The sequence below is a fragment of the Brassica napus genome, chromosome C4 (assembly GCF_020379485.1).
Source record: "Brassica napus cultivar Da-Ae chromosome C4, Da-Ae, whole genome shotgun sequence".
In the NCBI taxonomy this organism is placed as follows: domain Eukaryota; kingdom Viridiplantae; phylum Streptophyta; class Magnoliopsida; order Brassicales; family Brassicaceae; genus Brassica; species Brassica napus.
Genome location: NC_063447.1, coordinates 59,158,987 through 59,184,418, shown reverse-complemented (window position 1 = coordinate 59,184,418; position 25,432 = coordinate 59,158,987). Strand labels below are relative to the sequence as shown.

At 37.3% G+C, this 25,432-nt stretch overlaps 3 protein-coding genes across 6 annotated transcripts; 2 read left to right on the top strand and 1 right to left on the bottom strand.

Annotated features, from left to right (window-relative positions):
* Positions 1–6,808: 6,808 nt before the first annotated feature.
* On the bottom strand, positions 6,809–12,719 carry LOC106406701 (GDSL esterase/lipase At2g38180). 4 transcript variants are annotated; one of them, XM_013847415.3, is made up of 8 exons: positions 12,390–12,556; positions 11,992–12,063; positions 8,469–8,636; positions 8,255–8,332; positions 7,615–7,755; positions 7,460–7,536; positions 7,232–7,375; positions 6,809–7,151 (listed from the first exon to the last, which is right to left on the bottom strand). In XM_013847415.3, exons 3-8 carry the CDS (start codon positions 8,577–8,579, stop codon positions 6,941–6,943), a joined length of 762 nt encoding a protein of 253 aa, XP_013702869.1. In that variant the 5' UTR covers positions 8,580–8,636; positions 11,992–12,063; positions 12,390–12,556; the 3' UTR covers positions 6,809–6,940. The 4 variants fall into 4 exon arrangements, with proteins under 4 accessions (XP_013702869.1, XP_013702866.1, XP_048611077.1 ...); XM_013847412.3 differs by having other exon boundaries at positions 8,469–8,657; positions 12,390–12,553; XM_048755120.1 differs by lacking the exon at positions 11,992–12,063 and having other exon boundaries at positions 8,469–8,657; positions 12,390–12,719.
* Positions 12,720–17,023: 4,304 nt separating this feature from the next.
* Positions 17,024–21,014, top strand: LOC106406019 (vacuolar cation/proton exchanger 1). The gene is made up of 10 exons (XM_013846600.3): positions 17,024–17,411; positions 17,907–17,974; positions 18,496–18,524; positions 18,622–18,818; positions 19,088–19,312; positions 19,385–19,513; positions 19,725–19,841; positions 19,942–20,112; positions 20,501–20,591; positions 20,673–21,014. Exons 1-10 carry the CDS (start codon positions 17,124–17,126, stop codon positions 20,753–20,755), a joined length of 1,398 nt encoding a protein of 465 aa, XP_013702054.1. The 5' UTR covers positions 17,024–17,123; the 3' UTR covers positions 20,756–21,014.
* Positions 21,015–21,240: 226 nt separating this feature from the next.
* LOC106404758 lies at positions 21,241–23,703 on the top strand. Its single transcript, XM_013845442.3, has 5 exons — positions 21,241–21,813; positions 22,230–22,356; positions 22,526–22,631; positions 22,814–23,362; positions 23,454–23,703. The coding sequence occupies exons 1-5, from the start codon at positions 21,711–21,713 to the stop codon at positions 23,565–23,567; spliced, it is 999 nt and encodes a 332-aa protein (XP_013700896.2). The 5' UTR covers positions 21,241–21,710; the 3' UTR covers positions 23,568–23,703.
* The last annotated feature ends 1,729 nt before the right edge of the window (positions 23,704–25,432 follow it).

The following is a 25,432-nucleotide window of genomic DNA, read 5'->3' as shown; positions in this document are numbered from 1 at the left end:
CCCAACACTACAAGAAAACGAAATGACACCGCAGAGCCGTATTAAATGGAAGGTTGTCGGAAACATGTGTTTCCGATCGTTTCCCAGGATCAAATTTTTGCCGGAGTTAGCGTCTCGGAAACACTCGTTTCTCGATAATTCTATAACAAAAAGAATTAAAACAAAACAAAAAACTGGTCTATTATCATCCGTGTGGAGTGAGCGACAATGGAAATAGTGTAGAGGGAGCTGCGGCGGTGGTGGAGCAAAAATTTCACGGTGGTTTCTTTTGTACTGCAAAAAATAAATCTGAAAAACGGAGAAAAGAGATGATGCTGGTGAATATTCTTAACCACTTGTTTGTAAATAAGATTTATCGTGATATAGAAAAGTGCTCTTAATTGGTAATGATGCTGGTAAGTGGTAAATATTTTTAACCACTTGTCAATTGGTAAGAGCATGTTCAATGGGAAAGACCCTATTAGGTCTCTTAAATGTATTTAATTATTAAATTTTTGTTAAGAGATCTTGTTAAAGTATTTTTATTTTCTTTGTTCCAATGGTAAAATCCCTATTAGGGGTTCTTAAAAAAGCACTTGTGCATGTGTGTGTATCTGTGAATGTTTCCTTTGAATGAAACAAAAGCACCAAAGTGATGTTAGATTGCACACCCTGCTTAACAGATGAGTTCTCCAAAGAATCAAGATACAAGTTGTGTTTTTCTTTTGTCCAGCCACCACATTCATCCTGCAGAAACAGTTTTACAAAACAAAAACAATATTGATGAGTATTAATCATCCTGCCGGTGAAACTCAAGATGAAAACTTGTCAATAAAACTAAACCATTACGACCCAACGATCAGGTGTCCTCATACACATTGATAAGCCTGAGCCAAAGCATTGCAACCACTGAACACAAACTCCAATTGCTCAAAACAGTTTAAAAGATATGACTTTTCGATTTGGTAAATGGTTATGAATAATTAGTTAAAGATCTCAACATCAGCATCATTGCATCAAAACAAAAATAGAAAATATATACACACAAACAATAGCCTCAATATAAAACTGAAATCCAATGACAACTAATCCAAACACTCTTCAAATTGAGATTGTTATCACACAACAAACAATTAGCCTCTAGTTTCAAGATAATCCAATTCCAAAGAACCAAAAGAAAGCATCAGAGATATAGTAAATATACCTCTCGTTTACACCAACAGATAAAGCATCACCACCCCCACCAAGAACCCAACCAAAAACCTCCACCAATCTTCTTCCTTTCCCTCCACCACCATTACCAGATGAAAGAGTATGAGTTTCCCTTGAGTGTTTGAGTTGTATTCACGTCAATATTTAAAGTACAGAGGGATAGCTACAAGTTAGGGATCTTCCCATCAGTTACGTAACAGTCGTATAACAAACTAGAGAATATTCAGAAGAATATTATCAAGTATCTTTCAACCTCCCGAAGTTGCAGCGTCGGGTTCTGAGACGCCTAAACTGGACCTGAAGTTGGTGAAGATTGATGAAGGAAGTCCCTTTGTAAATATATCCGCGTACTGTAATGACGAAGGCAAATGAATGACACGAACTTGCCCCATTTGTACCTTTTCTCGTACGAAATGGATGTCGATCTCTATGTGTTTGGTCCGCTGATGCTGTACCGGATTTGAGGACAAGTAGACTGCACTAATGTTGTCACAATAGATGATCGAAGCTTGTTTGAGCGGGAAGTCCATTTCGAAGAGTAGGTTTCGTATGCCGCAAGTCTCTGCAACTGCATTGGCGACTCCTTTATACTCTGCTTCTGCGCTTGACCGTGAAACTGTTGGTTGTCGTTTGGCGGACCAGGAGATTAGATTGTCTCCTAGGAAGACGCAGAAGCCTGACGTGGAGCGCCTGGTGGTTGGACAGCCTGCCCAGTCGGCATCAGTGTACGCTACCAAAGACAGCCCTTGATGCTTGAGTAGTTGGAGACCATGGTGGGATGTGCCTTGTATGTACCGAAGAATTCGTCGGAGTGCTTTCATATGAGGCTCTCGAGGGTCGTGCATAAAGAGGCAAATCTGTTGTACCGCGTAAGATATGTCAGGCCTGGTGAAAGTGAGGTATTGGAGAGATCCAGCCAAGCTTCTATACTCTGTTGGATTAGACAGCGGTGAGCCTTCTTTATCCGAGAGTTTTGATTGCATATCTACTGGTGTGGTGCAGGGCTTACAGTCTTTCATACCTGCTCGTTCTATGATTTCTTCAGCATATCTAGATTGATTCAGAAATAGACCTTTGTTGTTGAAGATTGCTGAGACGCCGAGGAAGGAGCTGATTTGTCCCAAGTCTGTCATCGGGAACTCATTTTTAAGCGCGTCTATGGTTCTGTCTCGAAGTGTTGGTGAGGAAGCTGTCACGATGATGTCGTCGACATACAGCAAGAGATATGCGCGATCTGCTCCTTTCCTGTAGATGAACAAGCTTGTGTCGCTTTTAGATTGGTTAAACCCATGTTGAGTTATAAAAGCAACAAACCGAGCATTCCAAGCTCTTGGCGCTTGTTTGAGACCATATATGGATCGCTTAAGTGTGCAGACATGTTTCGGCTTTGTTTCATCAACAAAACCGGGGGGTTGAAACATGTAGACGGTCTCGTCAAGGTTGCCATGAAGAAAAGCATTCTGGACGTCAAGTTGGTTGATTGGCCAAGATTTAGCTAGTGCGAGATGTAGCACCAGACGGATCGTGGCAGGCTTGACGACGGGGCTGTAAGTCTCAGTGAAATCTATGCCCTCCTCCTGTGATTTCCCATTTGCAACCAGCCTCGATTTGTGTTTCTTAAAAGTGCCATCTGCATTGTATTTATGCATATGTAGCCACATTGAACGCACGATGTTAGTGTTAGGTGGTCTCGGAACAAGATCAAAAGTATCACTTTTAATAATAGCATCGTACTCGTCATTCATAGACGGGTTCCAATTTGGATCTTTGAGAGCATCAAGATAGCTTTTTGGTAGAGGTGATTTGGATTCTGATAAGAGGGAGACAGTCTGTTTAGGCTTTTTAATACCATGTTTTGATCTTGTTGTCATGGTGTGCCTTGGAGCCTCATTAGTTGGTGGTACAACTTGAGTTGGCTGCGGTGATACAGTGGGTATCACAGCTGGAGTAGGAGGGGTAGTGGAGGACTGATTTTGAAGAATTGCACGAAACAGAGGAGAGGGTCCTGTGTCTTTGTCGAGGAAGTCATAAGTTGGCGACTTCTCGGTTTTTGAAGAAGGATAAGGGAAGCACGTTTCATCAAAGTTAACGTGTCTGGAGATGATGATCTTTTTGGTAGTAAGATCGAAGCAACGGTACCCTTTTTGGTTAAGGGGGTAACCGAGGAAGATGCAAGGAGAGGATCGAGGTGATAATTTTGGTGTATGGGAATGGTTTATGTTAGGGTAGCAAAGACACCCAAACGTGCGAAGGTGAGTGTAGGAGGGAGCTTTGGAGAAAAGTTTGGTACAAGGTGTTTTGTTTTTGATAGCTTTTGAGGGAAGGATATTTAAGATATGAACAACGGTATGCATAGCTTCAACCCAGAAAGTAGGTGGTAGTTGAGCTTGGAACAGTAGGCTTCGGATACCGTTGTTGATAGTGCGGATCATCCTCTCAGATCGGCCGTTTTGTTGTGATGTATAGGGACAAGAGAAGCGAAATTGAATGCCATGAGCGGCAAAGTAATCATGGAACTTGGCATTGTCATATTCTTTGCCGTTGTCACATTGGAAGGATTTGATTCCTCTGTTGAATTGAGTTTGAACATATGCAACAAAATGCAGGAACTTAGAGAAGGCTTCCGACTTTGATCTGAGAGGATAAACCCATAAGAAATGTGAGAATTCATCCAAAAACAGAATGTAATAGTTAATTCCGCTTAAGCTTTGGACAGGTGATGTCCATAAGTCTGAATGAATAACATCAAAAGGTGCAGTGACAGTAGAAGTAGAAGTTGAAAAGGGAAGTTTTATTTGCTTTCCAAGCTGACAAGAGTTGCAGAGATTTGTGAGGTCTCTTTTATTACACGGTAAAGTAGAGTTTGAGAGAAGAGAATTTAAAGTGTGGGTGCTCGGGTGAGCAAGACGACAGTGCCAGATGGTGGAGGTAGTTGCCGAAAGGGCTGAATGCTGGCCTGTAGCTTTATTGAGAGAAGGGACTAAGGGATATAGATCACCAGTACTGTCACTGCGGAGAATCATCTCCTTGCTCATTAGATCCTTCACAGAGAAACCACATGGATCAAATTCAATCGAGCAAGAGTTATCACGAGTAAATTGTCTTACAGAAATTAGGTTTTTGATAATAGATGGAGTAACCAACACGTTTGAGAGAGAGAGAGGACGAGTGTGAGTTGAAAAAGAAATTGAACCGGCTTTTTGTATAGGAATGCTCGAACCATTTGCAACCGTAACGGACTTTCCAGTGCTAAGATCAAAAGTGTACTTTAGATTACCTGTCGAGTTGGACAAATGTGCAGTAGCACCTGAATCCATGTACCATTGCGCGTCGCTAGGATCCACCAGTGTCATTGTGTTGAATGCTGTCGCGAAATCAACAGTTGTCTCGGGTTTTTGACCTCCGTTGTTTGGACCTTGGATCTGCATAGCTGGTCGTGGACCTAGGATCCCTTGTTGGAAGTACTGTCGTTGGGGACCTTGAAACCATGGTGGTAGCTGTTGTTGTTGTGGCCAGAACTGGTAACCGTTAGTCCAGAAAGGGGCGTTCCATTGTTGAACCAGAGGGCGAGGCTGATTGTTGAATCCTCTGCCACGACCTCTGTGATTGTTTCTGCCACGTCCTCTGTTCTGAGTTGAGCGTTTGTTGTTGTGATGCTGATGTTGATGTGGAGAGCTTTTGCGGTCAGTGGTTGTTTCTGAGGTGGTGAGTATCTTGTCTGATGATGCTGAATCCTTGTGGTGGAGTGATTGTTTGTTCAGCATTAGCATGTTCCTAGCCTCATTGAACGAGGGGAAGGGCTGCCTGTGAATGATGACATTGATGATGTGATCGTATTTGTGAGAGAGACCATTCAGCATGTAGGTTACCAAAGTACGTTCAGTCACTGCAGCATCAACGTTCCTGAGCAAATCCGAGATTTGTTTCATTTCTTGACAGTAATCGTGGATTGAGAGATCGCCTTGTTCCTTGGTGCGAAGTTTGTTGTCGAGTTGAATAGCTCGAGCTTCTTTGTTGTTCTTGAAGAAGTTTTCGATTCGGATCCAAGCTTCACGAGATGTTCCACCAGTTTGGAACGTGCTCCGGAACAGATTCTTAGATAGAGTCCCTTAGAGCCAAAGCTTAACGAGACCATCCTTCTTCTGCCAAGCAGCATCATTGTCATTCTGTGGGAGCAGAGTACCATCAAGGTGGCCTGAGACGTCGAAGCTTTGACAATGGAGAAGAAAGAGTTCACGCCACGCATCGTAATTGTGGTCGTTGATGTCAAGGAGAATGGGAATGTGGGATTTGATATTTGTTACGCCATAGGCCGGGTCAAGAAAAGCTTGTACTGCGGCCATTGAAGCGCAGAAGAGAAGAAGTAGAAAAGTAAGGAGAAGAAAACGAAACGGAAGATTGGGTTAGAGGTATCGAGAACCCTCTGATACCATGAAAGAGTATGAGTTTCCCTTGAGTGTTTGAGTTGTATTCACGTCAATATTTAAAGTACAGAGGGATAGCTACAAGTTAGGGATCTTCCCATCAGTTACGTAACAGTCGTATAACAAACTAGAGAATATTCAGAAGAATATTATCAAGTATCTTTCACCCGAGAACTCAAAACCTCCACCAATCTTCTTCCTTTCCTCCACCACCACCATCTTCGTCCCACCACCGCTCCTCAAATGCGCCAACAAACCTTTCAAGAACATCTCGCTATACAGCAACGTCTCGTCGACTTCGCAATCAATCCCGGAGCTAGGCCACCCGGTCTCCGCCACAATCAGGGAAAGATTCTCGTATCCCATCACAGCCATGGACGTTCTGCATCGCACGGAGGGGGAACGGGGAGACGTCGGGGGAGTACCAGCTCATCGCGGAACCACCGAGAGAGATTGAGATAAACGAATCTCGACTCCACAGTTCCCCCAATAGCATAGTGACACGTCGCATTAAGAGCCGTGCCTTGGAGCACTTAATTAGGAGACGTGCCTTCACTTTAATTCATTTTTTTTTTTTCTTTTTTTGATAATTACCCTAAGGAACGGGTTTAAGAGCTCGCGGTAAACGTGGCTTATTGTAGTTTTGCTTTTAATTTATTTCTTTGGTTAAGTTATATTATTATGAGTATTTATATAGAAGTAGGAGCTTTTAGGAAAAGACCCGGCATGTTTAATGGAGTTCTTAGCAGAACATAAGAACCTCACCCTAAGAACCCCTATTAAACATGCTTAACATCCTCCTTTGAGTCAGTTATGTTTCTCCACCTTGTGTATCCATCACTTTCATCTCTAATAGCATCTTGTGAGTAGTGCCTTGTTTTGTTGTGTGCATAGATCCTCAAATGGGGCCTATTCTCTTTTGCGGAAATGACCTAGTTTCCTTGCTAAGCTTTTGTATCAATAACTTCAAAGCTTTGGGTTTTATTGAGAATATATACATAGCTAATGTAGAGTGAAATAGCTTTTCAGTTTGCCAAAAATGATTCCAACATCCGTAAAAACTTTGGCATACTTTCAACTTTGAGTACTTGAATAGACATTTTCCGCTAAACCCTCTGGAGTAGCTTTGTTCTTCCATTTTGAAGAGTATGGTCTTAAGGTTCAGAAACTTGGCTGAGTTTTTGTAGCCCTTGTTTTAAAGAAGAACAAAATTTCTAGATTCGAATGCATCTCTTTCTGAATACCAAGATGCAAACAAACGGTTAAACTGGTAGACCATCAAGATGTCAATGTATAAGCATGATACGTCTAAGTCCTGAGTTGTTTTACAATCGGGCCATACGAGGCTCCAACTTCTTGTTTCTAGTTAATTCTAGATCACTATGTCTTGGGGAGTTTGGTAGACCAGAATCAAATGGAAACTCAACCGGTAATGACTTCCTGTCAAGACTCGGTTTCCAATCAGCTTCTCTCACTACTTTCAATATCTCCTTCACCACAATCTCGCTCGCCTTGGCCGTGAAATGGATACCGTCACTACAAAGCAAAAAAGAACACAAGAAGTTTAAGATGGAGAATCGTTTTCAAATGTATCATGTAAAGGTTCAGTAGCTCACGTGAAGCAAGTGTGTAACCAATCATCTTGTTGCTGTATTGCGTTCCAAAGATCGATACCTTTCACATTGATCTCTCTGCATAGATTCAACAACGCTTCTGCGTATGGACGACACAGCTCGTTACTCCGGCCTCTCATTGCATCTCTAGCACATGAGTCACACAACAATATTGATCAAACATGGAATGATAATAACTAAGATGAGGGATGAAACATGGAATGATAATACCCAAACACTAGTTGGATTTGTCTCTCGTTCATTGGTGGGGGAGTGAGAAAAATGACACGGGTCTTGTCCGAGAGGCTCTGGTAAGAAGATGTATCATGAGTTAGCAATATACTAAGAAAGAAAAAGTATCAAACTTTGAAAAAGGGCAAAGCTACCAAAAGATGCTCTCCGATCTTCCTCATGTTCTCAGTGAATTCAGAGAGAGGAACATGAGGTCCTTGCCCTGATGGATGAGGAGGCATTGAATCATTCCCTCCGAAATAGACTATCACCAAAGAAGGTTGTATAACAGCATCCTATCAGTTAAAAGCAAAGACGTCAAAGAAAGCTAATTCATTTGCAAGAACCATACATAAAGAGTGTCACTTTCACTAGTGACAACAATCTAACTTCATTGTTCATTGAATATATGCATTTCAATAAGCCCACTTCCTCAAAACAGAGTATACCTTTGGGAACACTTTGGTCTAACACCTTCCAGGCAAAGCTAATTCATTTGCAGAACATGTAACTCAAGAAAAAGAGTGTAACTTTCACTTAAGTTAAAACAATATAAACTGTTGACTTAACATATATGTACTTTCTAATAAGCCCAATTCCTCAAAACAGAGTGAATGTCCCACATTTGGGAACACTTGGTCTAAACACCTTCAAGGCAATGTTAATTCATTTTGCAAGAACATGTCATTTAAACAATCATACATAAAGAGTGTCACTTTCACTTATGATGAAACAATACAACTTAACATATGTATTTTCTAATAAGCCCACTTCCTGAAAACAGAGTGTGTGTACCTTTGGGAACACTTGGTTTAACACCTTCAAGGCAGATCTGGAGTTCCAACCAGCATACCCACGAAGGATTACGTCAGCCTGCGAAATTCATCAAAAAGATTGAAACTTTAAGTGTTACAGTTATGTTCCTCAATCATTAGCTTGTGACACTGACAAGAGTGAAAGCTGTCCACTTGCAAGGAAGAAGATCTGTGAGAGAGAGAGGATCACAAACCGTGCGAGAGTAGATGTTAGCGAGAGTGGCTCCCCATCCACCATCGCTGAAGCTGTATTGAACGATTGATGAACCGAAGAGGACGATTTGAGGTCTTCCTGGTCCAACCATTGGCTTCTTCTGGTCCGATTGAAAAGTGTATTCTACCAGTAATGCCTTTGTGTTCCACTGACACATCGACCAATATTCCTTTTTAATACATTAGAAAAAAATATATTAAGCAGTATACTTTGAAAAACAAGTTGTACCGGTTAATTGGGAGTTTGGGGTTGATTCGGTTAGGTTAGCAGCAACCGTCGATTTTTTTTTTTGTTTTTTGTTTTGTGTTCTTAATCAGTTTATATAAGGTTAATCTTAACAAATTATACTTTTGTTGTTTCATATGAGAATCAAACAATCAAAAATTAAGTAGAACGCAGTTGTAATGATCAAGACTTGAGATTCACAATCTTTCAGCTTGAATTTCCGCTTTTAAGATTGTCAAGATCATTATTTGTAGCTTGATCATGTGTAACTTACACCGTGTAATAACCCCAAAATCTAAAGTTGTAGACGATATAAATATTGATTGCTAACCGTTAAATCCGCAGCTTTAATTTTCATTTACGATTAGGATTCTTTGTGTGAAGATATGATTTTTTTTTTCCATTCGAGAAGGTATGACTATGAATTCCGTTTAAGAAGTTGTGATGTCTCTTGTAAGAAGATAAGAATTTGTAATAGAATTCTCTTGTTCCGTACACATCAAGGGACCAGTTCTTCAAATGATCTGTGGCCGAAAATTATATAAAAAAACTGCTAGTGGTCTATAGATACCCTAACATGTAAAACTGGAAGAACTTACAAAAATGTAGACGCTTTTATGTTCCATATAATTTTAAAACCTTATAAACAGACAAAAGATACTATCGTATCTTTCTATCAAAGAAGAGTGGGTCGATATCAACATCTTCCACATGTATGTGAGAAGTGTATAGACGTGTCCTCAAGATTCAAGAAGACAGCTTCCGGGAAGTTTCCTTTATCATCAAGTAGAGTTTGATTGTTTTGGCTTTTTCATCGTTGTGAGTTTGTGACGCCAACGCTTGGCTTTTTCATCGTTGTGAGTTTGTGACGCCAACGCCTTTCGTTCATTGTTGCCCATAGGTATGTCGACGAACTCAAACAAGAAATCAATGGAACTTACGAAATCAACAAAGATTTGTGGGGGCATTTCAAGAATAATTACGTTGTGATGTGTTTCGGACAAGACAAATGCGTCTTTCAGCTGTGTTTCTCTTTATTTACCCACTTGGATTCCCCTTATTTCTCTGATTGATATTTTGATTAGTTTAGACTCAATCGCTATCAGTGAACGAGAACTACATATAAATAGAGCATTTGCTTATAATAAAACTTTAATTCTTTGGGACTAGTATGGCGCTACAATTTAAGAATCACGCCATTGAGTTGAATGGAAAGGAAAAAAAAATGAATATTTGGTTGTAGAATATGGATAAGTACATGAAATCATTTTTGAAATTTTTTATTCAAGAGTTACTATATACGCAAGACCGGCCATGGGCTAAAGTTCACGAAAGTTTTTTACGCTAACAAGTTAATAAAAATTTAAGTAGATCAAAATTTTGAATGTTGTTGTAGTATAATGGTTAAGTTCATGTTGTTATAGCATAGTGATTGATTTTATATTTTCTTTAGTGTTGTTGTTCATGTTTTTTATCGTGCAAAAGGGCATATCGTTTTACAGTACAAAAAGGTACGGACCTTGCCTTTATATACGCTACCAAGTTTGACTTCATCACTCCAAGATTTATGAATTTTTTACAAGGAGACACTTTGGCACTTTTCAATTACATCCAAAATCACAATGCACTTGAAAGACACTTTCTTATGGGACATACAAAGAGAATATATATATTTGCCCTTAATGAAAAGAAAATGAGATTTTTCTTATACCAGAGGAAAGAGAAAATGTGTTTCTTTATTATTGTTTACTTTACTTCTTAATATTTTGTTTTTGTTTATTTTGAAATTAAAAATACATATAGCAAATTTTGTTGATATAATAAATTATATTTTTTTATTCTCTATAATTTGATATCCATTTTGATATATTTTTTTGTTATATTTTAAAATCTATACTTGTACGCATATTGAATGATTGTGTTATGGATGAGTGATATGTGAATGTTTGAAAAACATGGATAACTACATGTAGAATATAAGCATGGAACAACACATGTGGATGGGTGTGGGAAGATAAACGTGGACGGGTAAATATGGACGAGTATTTGTGGACGAGTAAAATTATGATTAAAATTCAGCATACTACATATCTCATGGTGGAGGACTGTGACAAGCTCGAACCACCGCAGCTTCACTGAGCTCATCCACGACGATGTTGAGCTCGGAATCCATGGTGTGGCTCACCGGGAAGAGGAGCTGACTCGTTTTGACTGGGGGTTTTGGAGGATGAGATGACTCGTTTTAACTTTTTGGTTTGTTTAGCTTTGTTTTCATCACTCAAGTTTTTTTCTCGACATGTACGTTGTAGTTATTGGTTTGAAGTTATTAATTTGTTCATCCTTGAAGTTACTACTCTATCCACCACATCAAGTTTCAATTCCTTATCCACAAATTTAAGAGATCTCTCTTGTTCTTTATTCATGGTTATGTTAGCGTCAATATCCACAATATAATCAAAATCTTCTCGTCCCCGTCCACAGACAAACATTGTTGTTGGATTTGTGTCCTTAAGTTCAACTATTGTGGAGCTTACTCTGATGAAGCTTCTGGAATTTTTACATTCATTTCCGTCCACGTATCATCCGTCCACGCATTGAATGTCTATTAAGGGCAAAGTTGTCCACTGTTTATTGTTGGTCCACAATAAAATGTCTCACATGTAGGAAGTGATTCTCAGTATAAAAAAAAGTTAAAAAGTGGCTTAGAGAGTAATCAACTCTAGATTTATTGATGAAATCTTTCTAGCATGTGTGGCAGTAAAGGCATCAAAGTGTACCAGAGCTTGATGGACTTTAAATAATTTTATTTTCTCAAAATCTAAGAGCATCTTTATCGCTCTTTTTTGAGCATCTCTTAGGGAGGAAGGCCCACGGTTCAGAAAAAAACGGTGTGTTATGTGTGCAAAATAGAAATGATGGTTGTGTGTTTATTGCACTGTTTGCGGGCCCCACCAACACGTGGCGGCCCGCGGTTGGTACGCTTTTTAATTTTTTTTTTTATCAGAAACCCTTAGTGGGGTATAGGGATAAAGATGCTCTAGACCATGATTAACCCGGGGTTCTTAGAGTTGGGTTCTTAGAGGAAGTTATCTTAACTTCCGCTAAGAACTACATCCTAAGAACCCCAGATTAATCATGCTCTAAGGTTCTACTTAAATATCCCCTATTTTTATTTTCCAAATACGAGTTAATAAGTGAAAATATTAATATTGTGAAGTACCCCCTTAATAACATTAAACATCAGATAAGACTGGAACCATATAGAAAACATTGTTTACCTCACTGGAAGCTATATATTGGTTTTAAACTGTGAACTCGGTTGAACCGTTGGAGTGTGATTGACCTGTGACCTAGAAAGTTTGTGGATCACCATTTAGTTTTCAAAAATAATGTCGTGCACTTGGAGAGAGTACAATATTTTATAGATTTCGGAATGAATTGGTGCCGGCAGATTAGCATCACTATCCTCAGTATAATCAAAAGTAATGTTTACTTGTTGCACGTCTCTCTTTAATATCTACGATTTTTCATTTTAAGTATCGAGTTCTTCTTCTATTTCTTGAGGGTTTCAAACTGAGCCACGTATCTCAATTGACTGAGCCACCTCTAATTCTGAGGTGAATTTTTTATAATGCTTTTTTTGAAATGTATCGAAAAACATCAGCTAGAAGTTAACCTTAATATATAGAGGACAAAAGCTAGGAGCTATTAGTGTATATCCATACTGAAGATAATGATCGTAGACATGAAGTTCATGCGCTTCAAGTAGAGCTTGAACTTGAAGTCTCCACGTGATGAAGTTGGCGGAGGTTAGTTTTGTGATCCCGTTCATGTTGAGCGAGATGATGGACGATTTCATGTCCGAGGGGTTGAAGACAAGAGTCATCTCGGCTGAGGCATTGCCTGAGTTTGACATTTAGATTGCGGTAGGAAGAAGGAAAAAAAAAAAAAAAAAAATTAGGTCAGAGGTTAATCGTTTGCTCTAATACCATGTAAGATAGGTTTGAATGTATATATTATTGATAACGTGATAGCTTATTTATACATGATATACAAGATCTTTGATAAGATCAAATCTATAGATAAGTACTAACGTATTATCTACGATCATTATCTTCAGTATGGATATACACTAATAGGAGCTACTTCCAACCTTTTATTAAGCTACCTCCTCGTTAAGCAAAAAGACATACTAGCAAACTCAGCAGCGCTTCGTTTTCAAACTACACGACACAATTTTGGGCCCTTGGAGTCCTCCAAAGAACGCTCTGACAGCACCACGTGTCATACTGATGCTAATCTTTATTCTCTTCTTATGTGAATTACATTTAGAATTAGTGGCGGAACCAGAAAATTTTTGTACCGGAATCGGAAAAAAATCAAAAAAATAATTTATAAACCAGAAAAAACTACATATACTCTAGGCACACTCCCTTTACCGTTGAATGTAAGAATTAATTCAAACCAATAAACATTTGTACAATGACCGCTTCTTTGTTTAGAGTGTTATGTATTTTTAAAGTTTTCAAGAAAAAACATAGCAACAATGAATAAAAACATAGCTCTATCTCTATCTTTAAAATCTTTTAAGACCGAACCACACGATTATAGCAATTCTACTCAACGCACACTCATAGCTTGAAACTTTTTTATGACAATTTTATTGGCTAAAGATATAGAAAACCAACCTAAAATTGAACCAAAAATAAATATAGAACACGAGTTAGGAGTCCGCCGTAATCTTCTGTTCCCGTTCACGAGTTAAAAATATAGTTTTCTTTTCTTTTTTATGTTTACTTGTTTTATAATATTTTATATTGTAAATTAGTTGGACCTAATACAACTTGGACTTAAACTAACATATTACTAAAGGTTAAAATAACAAAATGTGTTTAGGGATTTTATATTTTTGGATAATTATCGAAAAATGAGGTTCAAACTAATATAACTCCAAAGTTTCAATGATAAAAAGTATAATTATTTTAGTTGTACAATTAAATTTTATCTCTGATGTTTAGTAATTATTTTTTGGGGTCAAAATTATTTTTTTTAGTGGGGTCAACACAAATTCTGTTTAAAAAAATCAATTTTTTTTTAAAAAGTAGTGGGGTCAACTGACCCCCCTCCTCATATGGTGCTTCCGCGCCTGTTTAGAATACAACTGCGCCATTTATTCACTATAGAGAGTTTCGAGAGAACTTCTCATACTAGAGTACATATGGGTGGCACGACCACTTATTCCAAATTGGTTTCCGTACATACTGGTACAGAAGTTAAAAGCTATTGTACAGATGATTGACTTGTGAAAAGGCTTTAAGGTATGACAGGTTCAAACGCAACGGTTGCGGTTGTGGGAGTCTGCGGATGCGGATGGTTGCGGTTTCTAGCGGTTTTAAGAGATTTGTACGATTGGTATTGCGGTTAGAAATTGGTGTGTTTGCGGGATACTAATGACTGGTTAACTACGAAATGCAGCCGTGGTTAAATAATAAATTAACAATATTTACATTTTATATAATAATAAAAATATCAAAAATCATAATATTATAATAAATATAAAAATTATATTTAAAAATTTATAGTTTTAAATTTTTAAAAATTATAGAAAATACTTTTATTTTAAAAATTTATAATATTAATTAAAATATAATAGATATATTTTAGTATTTTTATAATTCCAATTTTAAAATTTTTATTGAATATTTTTATTTTTGTATTTATATTATTTATAAAAAAAAAGTTTACCTTCACACAACCGTCCGCAACCACTGATGCTAGTTGAAACTAGCTTTTAAATTTAAGAGGTTTTAAGCGGTTCGAAGCAGTTTAGAACGGTTTGAGTGATTGTTATAAAACGACAACAACCGTTATCAACCGCAAAAGCTGCGTTTGCAGGTGATAGCGAGAAAATCAGTCATAGTCATGCCCGTAATATACTTTGAAGATATGTAAAAATTGCGGTTACATTAAATGTATTAAAATTTAGTAGTGGTGTTTCACGAGAGGAACGAAGTCAAAGATAGTCTTTTATGTTTCTTATTTTGGGTATTTTTGTTAGATTAGATATACTAAAATTTATTTACTAATGTTGTTTTACGAGAGGAACGAAGTCAAAATAGTCTATTTTTTTAGTCTCAAGAAGTAAAGCCCGGTCTGTTATAGACCCTTGTTAGGGAAGTGAATTACTGTTATATTGGCCATAATATCTTTGCCGGAGAGACCATGAAAGCTACACACGTGTCTCAAGACAATCTGACGTTAAGCCCAGACGTTTTTATATGCGCGAGGGATCTCAGGTAGTAAACCCAGACTAATCCCCACGAGGCCTTCCATCGGGATATGTACGGTTATAGGCGAGAAGGTGGCCAAGACGACCCGAACCCAGGGCGGACACTCCAGCTGGAGTTCCATTACCACTAGGCCAAAAGCTCTTGGTTACGTTTCTTAATTTTTGGGATTTTGCTTTCATGTTTTCTAAAGAGATTGGTGATTTATGATATACTATTTATTTTTTTTGTCTTCAGTGTAAACCGACTCTTTGAAAATTATGCTAACCTAACAAAGGATTTCATGTCAATAAAAACTAAATAGGGAGATTAACTACGAGTATTTCGCGTAAGATTATATGTCCTTGTATTTTGAAACATTGAAACATAAATGATTTGGATTGTTGTGAAACATTCAGTCAATAGTTGGATTTTTTCTAAGTATGTTATAAACGATGACCATTTTTGTTATGAAATTATCTTCACCAACTAAAAACAATTTGTTGCAAATGTGACATGTAATTATATTAGATTTTTTCATACATTTCATTGCCCAAATGAAAACTTAAAGAAAACATATACTACTATTTGCTTATATATTCACTTTTTGACGATGTGATTCCATTATTTTGTACATTTTATAATCCATATTATTCATCGAATATATGTTTTAACGTTGTAGCAAAATTATTATGCCATGTACAACTAACTTATTAAAAATATAAGTAAAAACATGATAAATTATAAATAAATATATATATATATATTTGTATTATGTAATTCAAATTTCCCCAAAGTTGTTGTTATGTTATTTTGATATCTGTCTGATATATCTGTCAGATTTATTATTTTTAATGTTTTTGTTCAACAAAGACTTTTACTCATTCAGAAAAGAAAATATTATGTAAATAAATTTGCTTAAACTATAAAGTAGTTTTGAGAATCCTAATATATAATGATTTTTAAGTCATTAGCTTGGTCGTCTCATTTTAGAATACTTCTTTGCTAAAAGATAATGTTTTAAAACTGGACTAAAAAACTAAACTGAATAACAATTTAGACTATTATTTAATATGGTCCAACCAAGTCGAATCTAGTTCACAGATTTTATATATATATACATTTAAATATATAAATTAATAAAAAAATGGTGAATATGATATATACAGCTAGAATATGTATGTATATATAATATAGAACATTAGAAATATTAAATTATATAGATTTTTGAAATAATCGACATAGTTAGATCTTATTTTATTTAAAACAAAATATATTAAATAAGTACTAAAAATATTAAACAATATGTAACAATTTATTAGCATTTAATATGAATTATAGTTTATTATGTTATATGTATTTAAATAAAAACTTAACATTTTGTTGTTTTAAATAACTTTATAATTTATAACATACACAAAAAGTAAAAAGTAAAAAAAAAAGAAAAAGAAAAATATAACTATGTTCAAAATTTTAAAATGTTTATTGAATGTGGATTAATTAGTTTTTTCACGAGATTCATAAATCTTTGATGGTTTTAATAAAATTTTCTTCGGTTGATTAGTTTTATAATCCAATCTAGCTACTTGTCCGATCCGGTTCACAGTCGAATTTAGTTTGGTTCATGATTGAATCTAGTCCAATAACTGAATCGGCCTGGTTTTGAAAACAATGCTAAAAATCCTTTTAATGGTAAAATCAAATTTCGATTTGGAACATATTGCTTACTTAATAAAGATTAAAATTTTGGCCAACACCTTTTTTTTAGATTCTGCAATTAAATTAAAACATTATTGACCCAACTTAGTTTCCTAACATCTTGCTTTGAATCATAGTGGTAATTCCCCAAAATAGAGATTTCCTAGCCATGTGTTTACAAATTTCATCTACACATATACTTTACCATTTTTAATATTTGTTACCAAATATAATAAAGCATAAAATCCCAAAAACTAATAATAGATAAATCAAACGAAACTTCCTCGAAGTTGCCTCTGATGTAGATCCATATACTACTACTGTTCACTATTTAAGCACCTGTGACGCCATTTTATATAAACATGGCATAAGAGTCAGCAACGCAAAATATTATAATACCAAGAGCGCCCCCAAAAACATAGCTTTCATTTTTAATCAGTGTAGAAATGGCGGGGATCGTGCAGGAACAATGGTCAGCAGCGGAGAACGGGAACGCAACCATGACCACGAAAGGATCAAGCAGAGAGCTGAGACATGGAGGAAGAACAGCTCACAGCATGTCTTCTTCTTCGTTGAGGAAGAAGTCTGACCTCCGAGTAATCCAGAAGGTTCCATACAAAGGTCTTAAAGATTTTCTCTCTAATCTCCAAGAAGTCATTCTCGGCACAAAGCTAGCCATTCTTTTTCCGGCCATACCTGCCGCCATTATCGGAACTTATTGCGGCTTCAGTCAGGTGAGAGTTGTTTACACTCTTTCATAATCATCGGTTTCTTATAGAGCTTATACTACTAAACATTCAAACATTACTAAACAGAATAGCATTCAAAATATTACACTTAGATATTGATACTCTTACGTGTCTGAATACAATCATTTAGTTTATTTTAAACAATCAATTCTCTAAAACTGTTCAAAATTAATTGGGGGAATTGGTGATTAATTTTTAATATATTTTGGCACTATTCGCGTATTCAGTGGAAGATTATAATTGATATGTTTCGGTGGAAGAATTTAATTTATTAGATTTGCAATCATTAACGTTTTGAAATCAATTATTTGGTGTGTATTGCGTAATTGATAACACCCTCAATAAGAAGAAGACGGGTGATACATAACAAACTTTCATCATCATCTTCTTCTTCTTCTTGCTTGGTCTTGAAGTTTGAATTAATCGTTGAATGAAAGTAATACATACTTAACATTAATTTAAAATGGTTAATATTTACAGCCGTGGATATTTGGACTGAGTTTGCTAGGCCTCACACCTTTGGCTGAGCGAGTCAGCTTTCTGACAGAGTAAGTATTCACATTCATTTCATCCTCATCCAAAACTGGCATTATATTATTTATTTGAATTATTCACCTCACGCCATTTTCTTTTCGATCAAAACAAGATTTAGCCAACTGTCGATGAAATGAAATCGTATCAATATATCTGTAGATAAAATATCACGTTAAATAAAAAAAAGTATTGTATGTCTCTTTCTAGATTTAGCCCATTGCAACTTTGTCAGCACATTATTTGAATTTGAGGGGTTATCACTTGAACCTGACATTAGTTCGGTCCGAATCCACCGTACATTTGTTCCTATATTACATGGCTTTTGAAATAAATGGACCAATAGTCTCTCGGGATTCGTCATTGCATGATTGGGTTTCACCTACCGCACACAATGACTGTCCACTCATATGTCGACGTGAAAGCATACTACAATCTGGAATCGTTTTGAAATAAATTGTCTCTCTCAGTGATTTATAATATTTATTTTATTTTATGTGGTAACTTTGTAATAAAATCTCTCGTGCATCCAATGCAGGCAACTAGCTTTCTACACCGGTCCTACATGTAACGTCTACCAACCTATTCGTTTTTATTTATAATCTACAGTTTCAGTGACAGTAATTTCTTATTTTACTCAATGCTTGTGTGTTTTGAACGGCAGTGGGTGGTCTATTGAACGCAACGTGTGGAAACGCAACTGAACTGATCATCGCGATTCTGGCATTGACTAATCACAAGGTCGCAGTGGTGAAATACTCGTTGCTTGGTTCGATTTTGTCGAACCTTCTATTGGTTCTCGGGACTTCGCTCTTCTGTGGTGGAATTGCTAATCTCCGAAGGGAGCAACGGTTCGACCGGGTATAGCCTCATTATCTAAAGTCAACAAATCCAATAGTATTTTCTATTTTTCTTTGAGTTTAAGATAACTGAACCGGAGTTTAATGAAATAGGTTTGGTACTATTAGTCTTGACCCTGTATTGTTAGGGTACATAAATGGTATATTTATCTTCTATCTTAATAAACGATCAAGTGGTAGTAGTATTTAGTCCGGTTAATATTTAAGTAATGGACTTGAGGAACCACATTAATTTGATTTTGTGGTGTCTTTTTTTTGTTATTGTTGCAGAAACAAGCCGATGTGAACTTCTTTTTACTCCTAATGGGACTGTTGTGTCACTTGCTGCCAATGTTGTTCGGATACGTTGGAAACGGAGAGACCTCTGCTGATTTAATTGCTGACATGTCCCTGAATCTTTCACGAGCCAGCAGTATTGTTATGTTGATCAGTTACATCGCATATCTCGTTTTTCAGCTTTGGACTCATCGCCAATTGTTCGACGCACAAGATCAGGTATAAACAGATAAACGTAAGGAATTTGAATTTTTCGTGTTTGAACAAACTTTAAAACGAACTTTGGTTTAGGAGGACGAGTTTGATGACAATGTTGAGGAAGAAACAGCTGTGATTGGATTTTGGAGTGGATTTGTGTGGCTGGTTGGGATGACACTAGTCATCGCATTGCTATCAGAGTATGTTGTGGCCACCATTGAGGTAACTTTTGCTAAGTTTCATGACCTTTTTTGAAATCTTAATGAACTATATGTACGTTGTTCTACAAAATCGGTTTAGACCGTGCCTAAACGGTCACCTTGGTAGCAAATCAATCATAAGTAAAATGATTTTTCTAAACGGTCTTAGCAATTTCTTGAACATTTATATATATACATACAAATAAACTTAACTAAGCTTTATCATTGGTTAGGAAGCATCGGAATCATGGGGACTATCAGTGAGTTTCATAAGTATCATATTGCTTCCTATTGTTGGAAACGCAGCTGAACACGCTGGAGCCATCATTTTCGCTTTTAAGAACAAGCTTGTGAGTTCCATTTTAGCATCAATATCCCTTTATAACAAACTTGTGAATTAACCAAAAAAATGATACAATGCATGACTCACATAATGCAAATATTTCGTAGGACATATCTTTGGGAGTCGCCTTAGGCTCTGCAACTCAGATTGGCTTATTCGTTGTCCCCTTGACCATCATCGTGGCGTGGATTCTAGGAATTAATATGGATCTCAACTTCAATCTCCTCGAAACCGGTTCTCTTGCTCTTTCCATTATCATCACAGCCTTCACATTACAGGTTAAACATTCTTCAACACCTTACAAATATTATATAATCTATTGGGATATCTAGAATATCGACATAATCCAATGATCAATATCATGATATACATCAAAATATTAGAATAGAAAACTTATCATTATTTATTATATACTATTTCATATTAGTTTTGGAAATTAGGTTGATTTATTTTTATTTTTTTCAAAATATTAGATTAATTTATTCTCTATATAAACTATGCATATTGTAATATTATTTTCATGAGAGTCTAATAATATTCTTTGTAAACAACTTTGTGTGATTTACTCTCATCTATTTGTCATAATCCCATTATACAAATCAAAGGATTATTCAAAAATCAAGTATCAAATGCTTAAATATTGTGTTATGTTTTGTGGTTCTTTAGGATGGTACTTCGCACTACATGAAGGGATTGGTTCTCTTGCTTTGCTACATCATCATTGCCATTTGTTTCTTCGTCGACAAACTTCCTCAGAGTGAGTTAAATTTCATATTTTAATATTTTTTTATACACGTTACTAGATGGACAACAATGGTTACGGAAATGTTTATTTCAGAACAACCAAATGCTATTCACTTGGGACATCAACTTATGAACAATGTTGCCGCTGCTGTCGGCGAAGGAGTTTTCTCATCTTAAATCTGGAATAGTGCCAATGTGTTGAAACAAAACTCTCAAAGGAACAGTGAAGAAGAAAAATTTGCCCAATTTCTTGATTCATTTTCAAATACAAAAACTTGTCAGAGAGGTTTCTAAGATTCAATGAGTGTAATGTATTCTCACATTATGCTTTGTGTTGTGGTCTTGACGAAGATGAGTTTTGAGAAGTTTTTCTGATGTTCATGTGTGGGTTTTAGATGGACTATATTCTATATATCTATTAATATTTTATGTCTAATGTTCTATCTCATTATTTTATGATTAATCATTCTTCTTAGCAGTTAGTATGAGATTATTAGTTTTTCCTTCATAATGATTAACAACTAGGAATATCAGATTAGCCATTGAGAATGTGTTCAGAAATGAACTGCTACTAAACACTCCCCTAAACAATATCAAACCAAAAGATGTGCATGGTTTTGGTTTGATATTGGAATCACGGTAGCTAAACCATGCATGCATACATTTTGGTTTGATACAGCTTAGACTTGGAGTCGGTTGATCGGTACATATATTTCTCTGTACCGGTTCTTCGTGGGCTTCAATGGATCAAAAGGCCCAATAAATTAGCTACTGGGCCTATTAGATGTACAGTAGTAGAACAAAAACAAATTAAAAAAAACCCAGGTCGTGAGGAGTTTGAATCACACGATATACGAGGCTGCTTCATTGGTCACTCCATTCAAATACCAACCGTCCAATCACTCATCGCCGTTATACATCGAACGGTTGAGATCTAATATATGCAGTCAAAGGGACCTACATCAATTACATCGATGCCCCCACCTCCAACGCTCCACCTCCTGCAAAAGAGTAGAGTACCTGACAAACAGAATAGTGGTAGTTTCGTAAAAAAGAATCTTTCGTTTACTCATCGCCAACATAAGATCAGCTGAAAGCGATAGTGTGAAGAAGAAGAAAGAGGTTTTCGATAATGGCGAACGTTGTGGCTCGAGACGTAGATGAAGAGCTATCCCTGTTCCTGGAGATGCGAAGGCGCGAGAAGGTTCAAGGCGTTTCTTCTCTCTCAGAGCCTGGTTAGTTATCGGATTGATCTCTGAGCTCACGGAACTTGAATCTAAGAATCGGACTAGGAAGATTGTGATGAATCTCTGCTGAGTTTGATTCGATTGTATATTTGAAGTAGCTACTTGTTTCCGTATCGATAGTGTTGTTTGCTCAGCTCTTGAATCTCGTTAGTTGTTCATGTGGTGACTGGATCTACGAGAAGCCTGGTGGATCTCTAGTATTGATCTGTTAGCTGATTTTGCTGAATCTCTGCTTAGTTGATACGGTTATGCATTTGAAATCGTTCGCGTTTACATTATCTTCGTGCTTTTGAATTTCAGTTAGCTGCTCATGGTGATTGCTTGACCTCTAGTATTGATCGGTTAGCTAAGTTTGCTGTCGATATCTTGAATGTATGTATCGTATTGTTGGATTTTTTTCGCAGGAACAAAGAGTGTTGAGGAGACTACCACAGAGAGCTTAGAGTCAACAACAACGAGATATGTTCATCTGCGTAGGAGCGCTATTGAGAAGTTCTTGGACTCTGAGAACAACAAATCTGATTATGAGTGGTACTTCTTTTGAGATGTATCTGTGCTATCTCTCGTATTAGTGTTTGTAAATGAGATTCTGGTTGATGTTTGCTTCTGTTAGATAGAATGTAGATGCCTCAATGGGGTTATAGATTCAACTACCTTTTTTTGTTGAAGACATTAACGTTTAGAGATGATAATTTCTCAGGTTACTTGCGGCTCCAGAGACAGGAGGTGAGGAAGAAGCGCAAGAGAACTCTATGGTTAAACTCAAGCAGTCTAAAGCAGCTAGGTCTACTGCTCTAAAACCACGGGTGAGAATCAATTACAAAACTTTCAAGTGATAATTTCCAGCTCTTCAAGGTTTTGGCCAGTCTATGTAACATACTAACATCTCTCCTTGTCCTAAGCAATTATGGTTCACTTCATTGTGGAATGTAATCATTCACGCTTAATGATTGCTCGTGCTGATTCATGTTAAGTTTTTGTTTTGAAGGTTGAAAACATTATGCAAGAAGCTGTGACGTTGAGCGTTAAGGCTTCCAAGAAAACCACAAGGTTGGATTCTTCAACAGCTGTGAGCAAACAGTCCAACACCATTGCAGAACCAGAAACAAAAAGTAAGCCTTCAAGACAAGCTACACCAACTCAACGAACCACATTATCTTCGGCAAGACCAACCAACCCTGCTCCTAGAGCCTCGTCAATCAAATCAAACCCACGAGCAGCTGCGTTTACCCGTTCATCTTCTGTGGGGAAGTCAGTTCCTACTGCTGCTAAGTCCACATCTTTAACAATCCGTGAAATACCGGCTCGACCAGTCTCAACTTCAAGAACTAGAGTCTACAGTTCTGGTCGCAGATCAACGGGACGGTCGTCCAAGATTAGCGATGATGTGAATCCTGTTTTGATGGGGACTCAAATGGTGGAAAGAGTGGTGAACATGAGGAAACTGCCACCTCCAAAACATGATGACAACAACATGAACTCGGGATTCGGGAGAACTCTCTCTAGGTCGTCTCTTGATATGGCCATGAGGCACATGGTACAGTTCCTTGTTTTGAAGCTACTCGGTTGTATCTTGCAAGCTTCTTCTTAACTTCTTACAAAACTGTATGTTTTTTTTTTCTGTGCAGAACATAAAGCCTAGTGTTCCGGGGAATCTCCGGGTGTCAAGCAATGCAACAAACTCAATGGACAAGAACAAGTCATCGCCATCCTCTTACTGCCCTAATATGCCAGCATTCTAGTTAATGAAATTCTCTGTTGATTTTTGTAGCAACAATCTTATGAAAACTACCTTATTCTTAGCATATAGACGTTACATATCATATTGTGAACTTATTTTTTGGGTTACTTGCCATTTACGTCATTACTTATCATCGTCAAAAAATTGCTAATCCAACAAGTTAGTGGTACGCACACGTACTGTCTCTAACAATACGCCACCGTTCAAACAAACGTGCCTTTCCCCATGAGTTGTAGTAGTAGAAGCAGTTTCTATGTCGTGAGCTCGGATGACAAAGAAAAGGAGGAGTTAGATCCGTTGGAACCTCCTCTTAATGCTACCAAGAGCGAGAGAATCAACTGGTTCAGAAGCAAGCTACCTGAGCTTTGTGGGAACCGAAATTCGCACTGTCGATTTACATTTAAATCATGAAACTAGGAAAACCTTAATTTTCCAGTGGTCCCGGATCTCTGCGAGAGCCAACGACAAGTGACCAAGTAGATGCGGAAATCATGAAGAGATAACAAACGAGTTTAGAGAAAACATTAGATCTTATTTCGAATCCGCGTAAGAGCTTTGCGATCATTACAAGAGATCATAAAAGCTTTGGCCGCAAAGGCTGTCAGCGGGTTACCTAGCTCTAGCGGCCTAAAAGCTCAAACCTAGTTGAGTCGCAGCTCGATAACAAAAGACGAAAAAGATACATAAAAGGTTTTTGATTGATTTCGAACTGAACCTTGTTAAAGGCTGCCTACGTACCCCTTTCGAGGATCAAGCCAAATGTAGTTCAATTGATAGAGCTGGACAAGAGATCGAACTACCTGGGCGAGTTCGTATAGTAATTGAGTGCCAGTCATAGAAACCGAACTTGTCGAGAATAAAGCCTAAAGTTTTTAAGTGCAGAGAATTCTGAGTCTAAAAAGTTCTCCTTGGTGCCTCTCGCCTAGGACTCCTTGTATACTTGCTCCTAGGTCGGTTTACGCTTTTCTCCTTCTGCCTTTAAGCCGTCATAGCTTAAAAATGGAGATATTCCGTTTTTCCCGATCTTCGTGATTATCTTCGGAAACTTCACATTTATCCGCGGAAACTTGACATTTATCTCGCCTTACGAACCAAGCATAAACCGTCATACGGCTTATGGACTTTTGGTTAAGAAATCGTAAGTGGGCTTCGAGCTTCGTCTTAGGTCTCTTTGGGCCGTCTTTGGCTCAAAACGTTTATTACGATTTCTTCGATAAAAGCAAACTTCCCGCGGTTTTTATCGTAAAGTTTGACTGATGACTTCGCGTGACGGGAAACATAGAATGATTTAGCCACAATCTATGAGAGATAGCATTTAAAGAGTAGACGAGAATGCATGGAGAGCCCGATCGTTACGTAACGACCAAGCCGTGTACGTGCTCGGTCGATAGGTAGCGACCGAGCTTTGGCTCGAGCTCGGTCTCTACGTAGCGACCGAGCTTGGCTTGTCCGTGGTCCGATTGCCATACTCGAGCTTGCCCGTGGTCGGTTCGATTACGTGTCCATTCCCTTGGACAATCGGTATTTGGTTCGATTTGAGATTTGAACAAGATTTTACCGCGAGACTCTTCGTAAAGAATCTTTTTACGAAGTATAACTTTCGTGAAAAATGTTCATGCTGATTTTTATGGAAATTTGGATGTTAACTTCGTCGTGACCGTTTTTGACCCTAACAAACTTGACATACTCAACTCCACTCGCAAGAGCAAGAGACTCCACGTAAGAGTTTCCGAGTTACACAACAAGAACTGCTCAGCTCATTTCTTTAATCACATACAAGTTGAAAGTCAAGATGTTTAGATAAGAGGTGGCATAAGTGTAGGGTTTCGTTATCTAATGTTGCTAGAGACAATTAGTTGTCCTTAA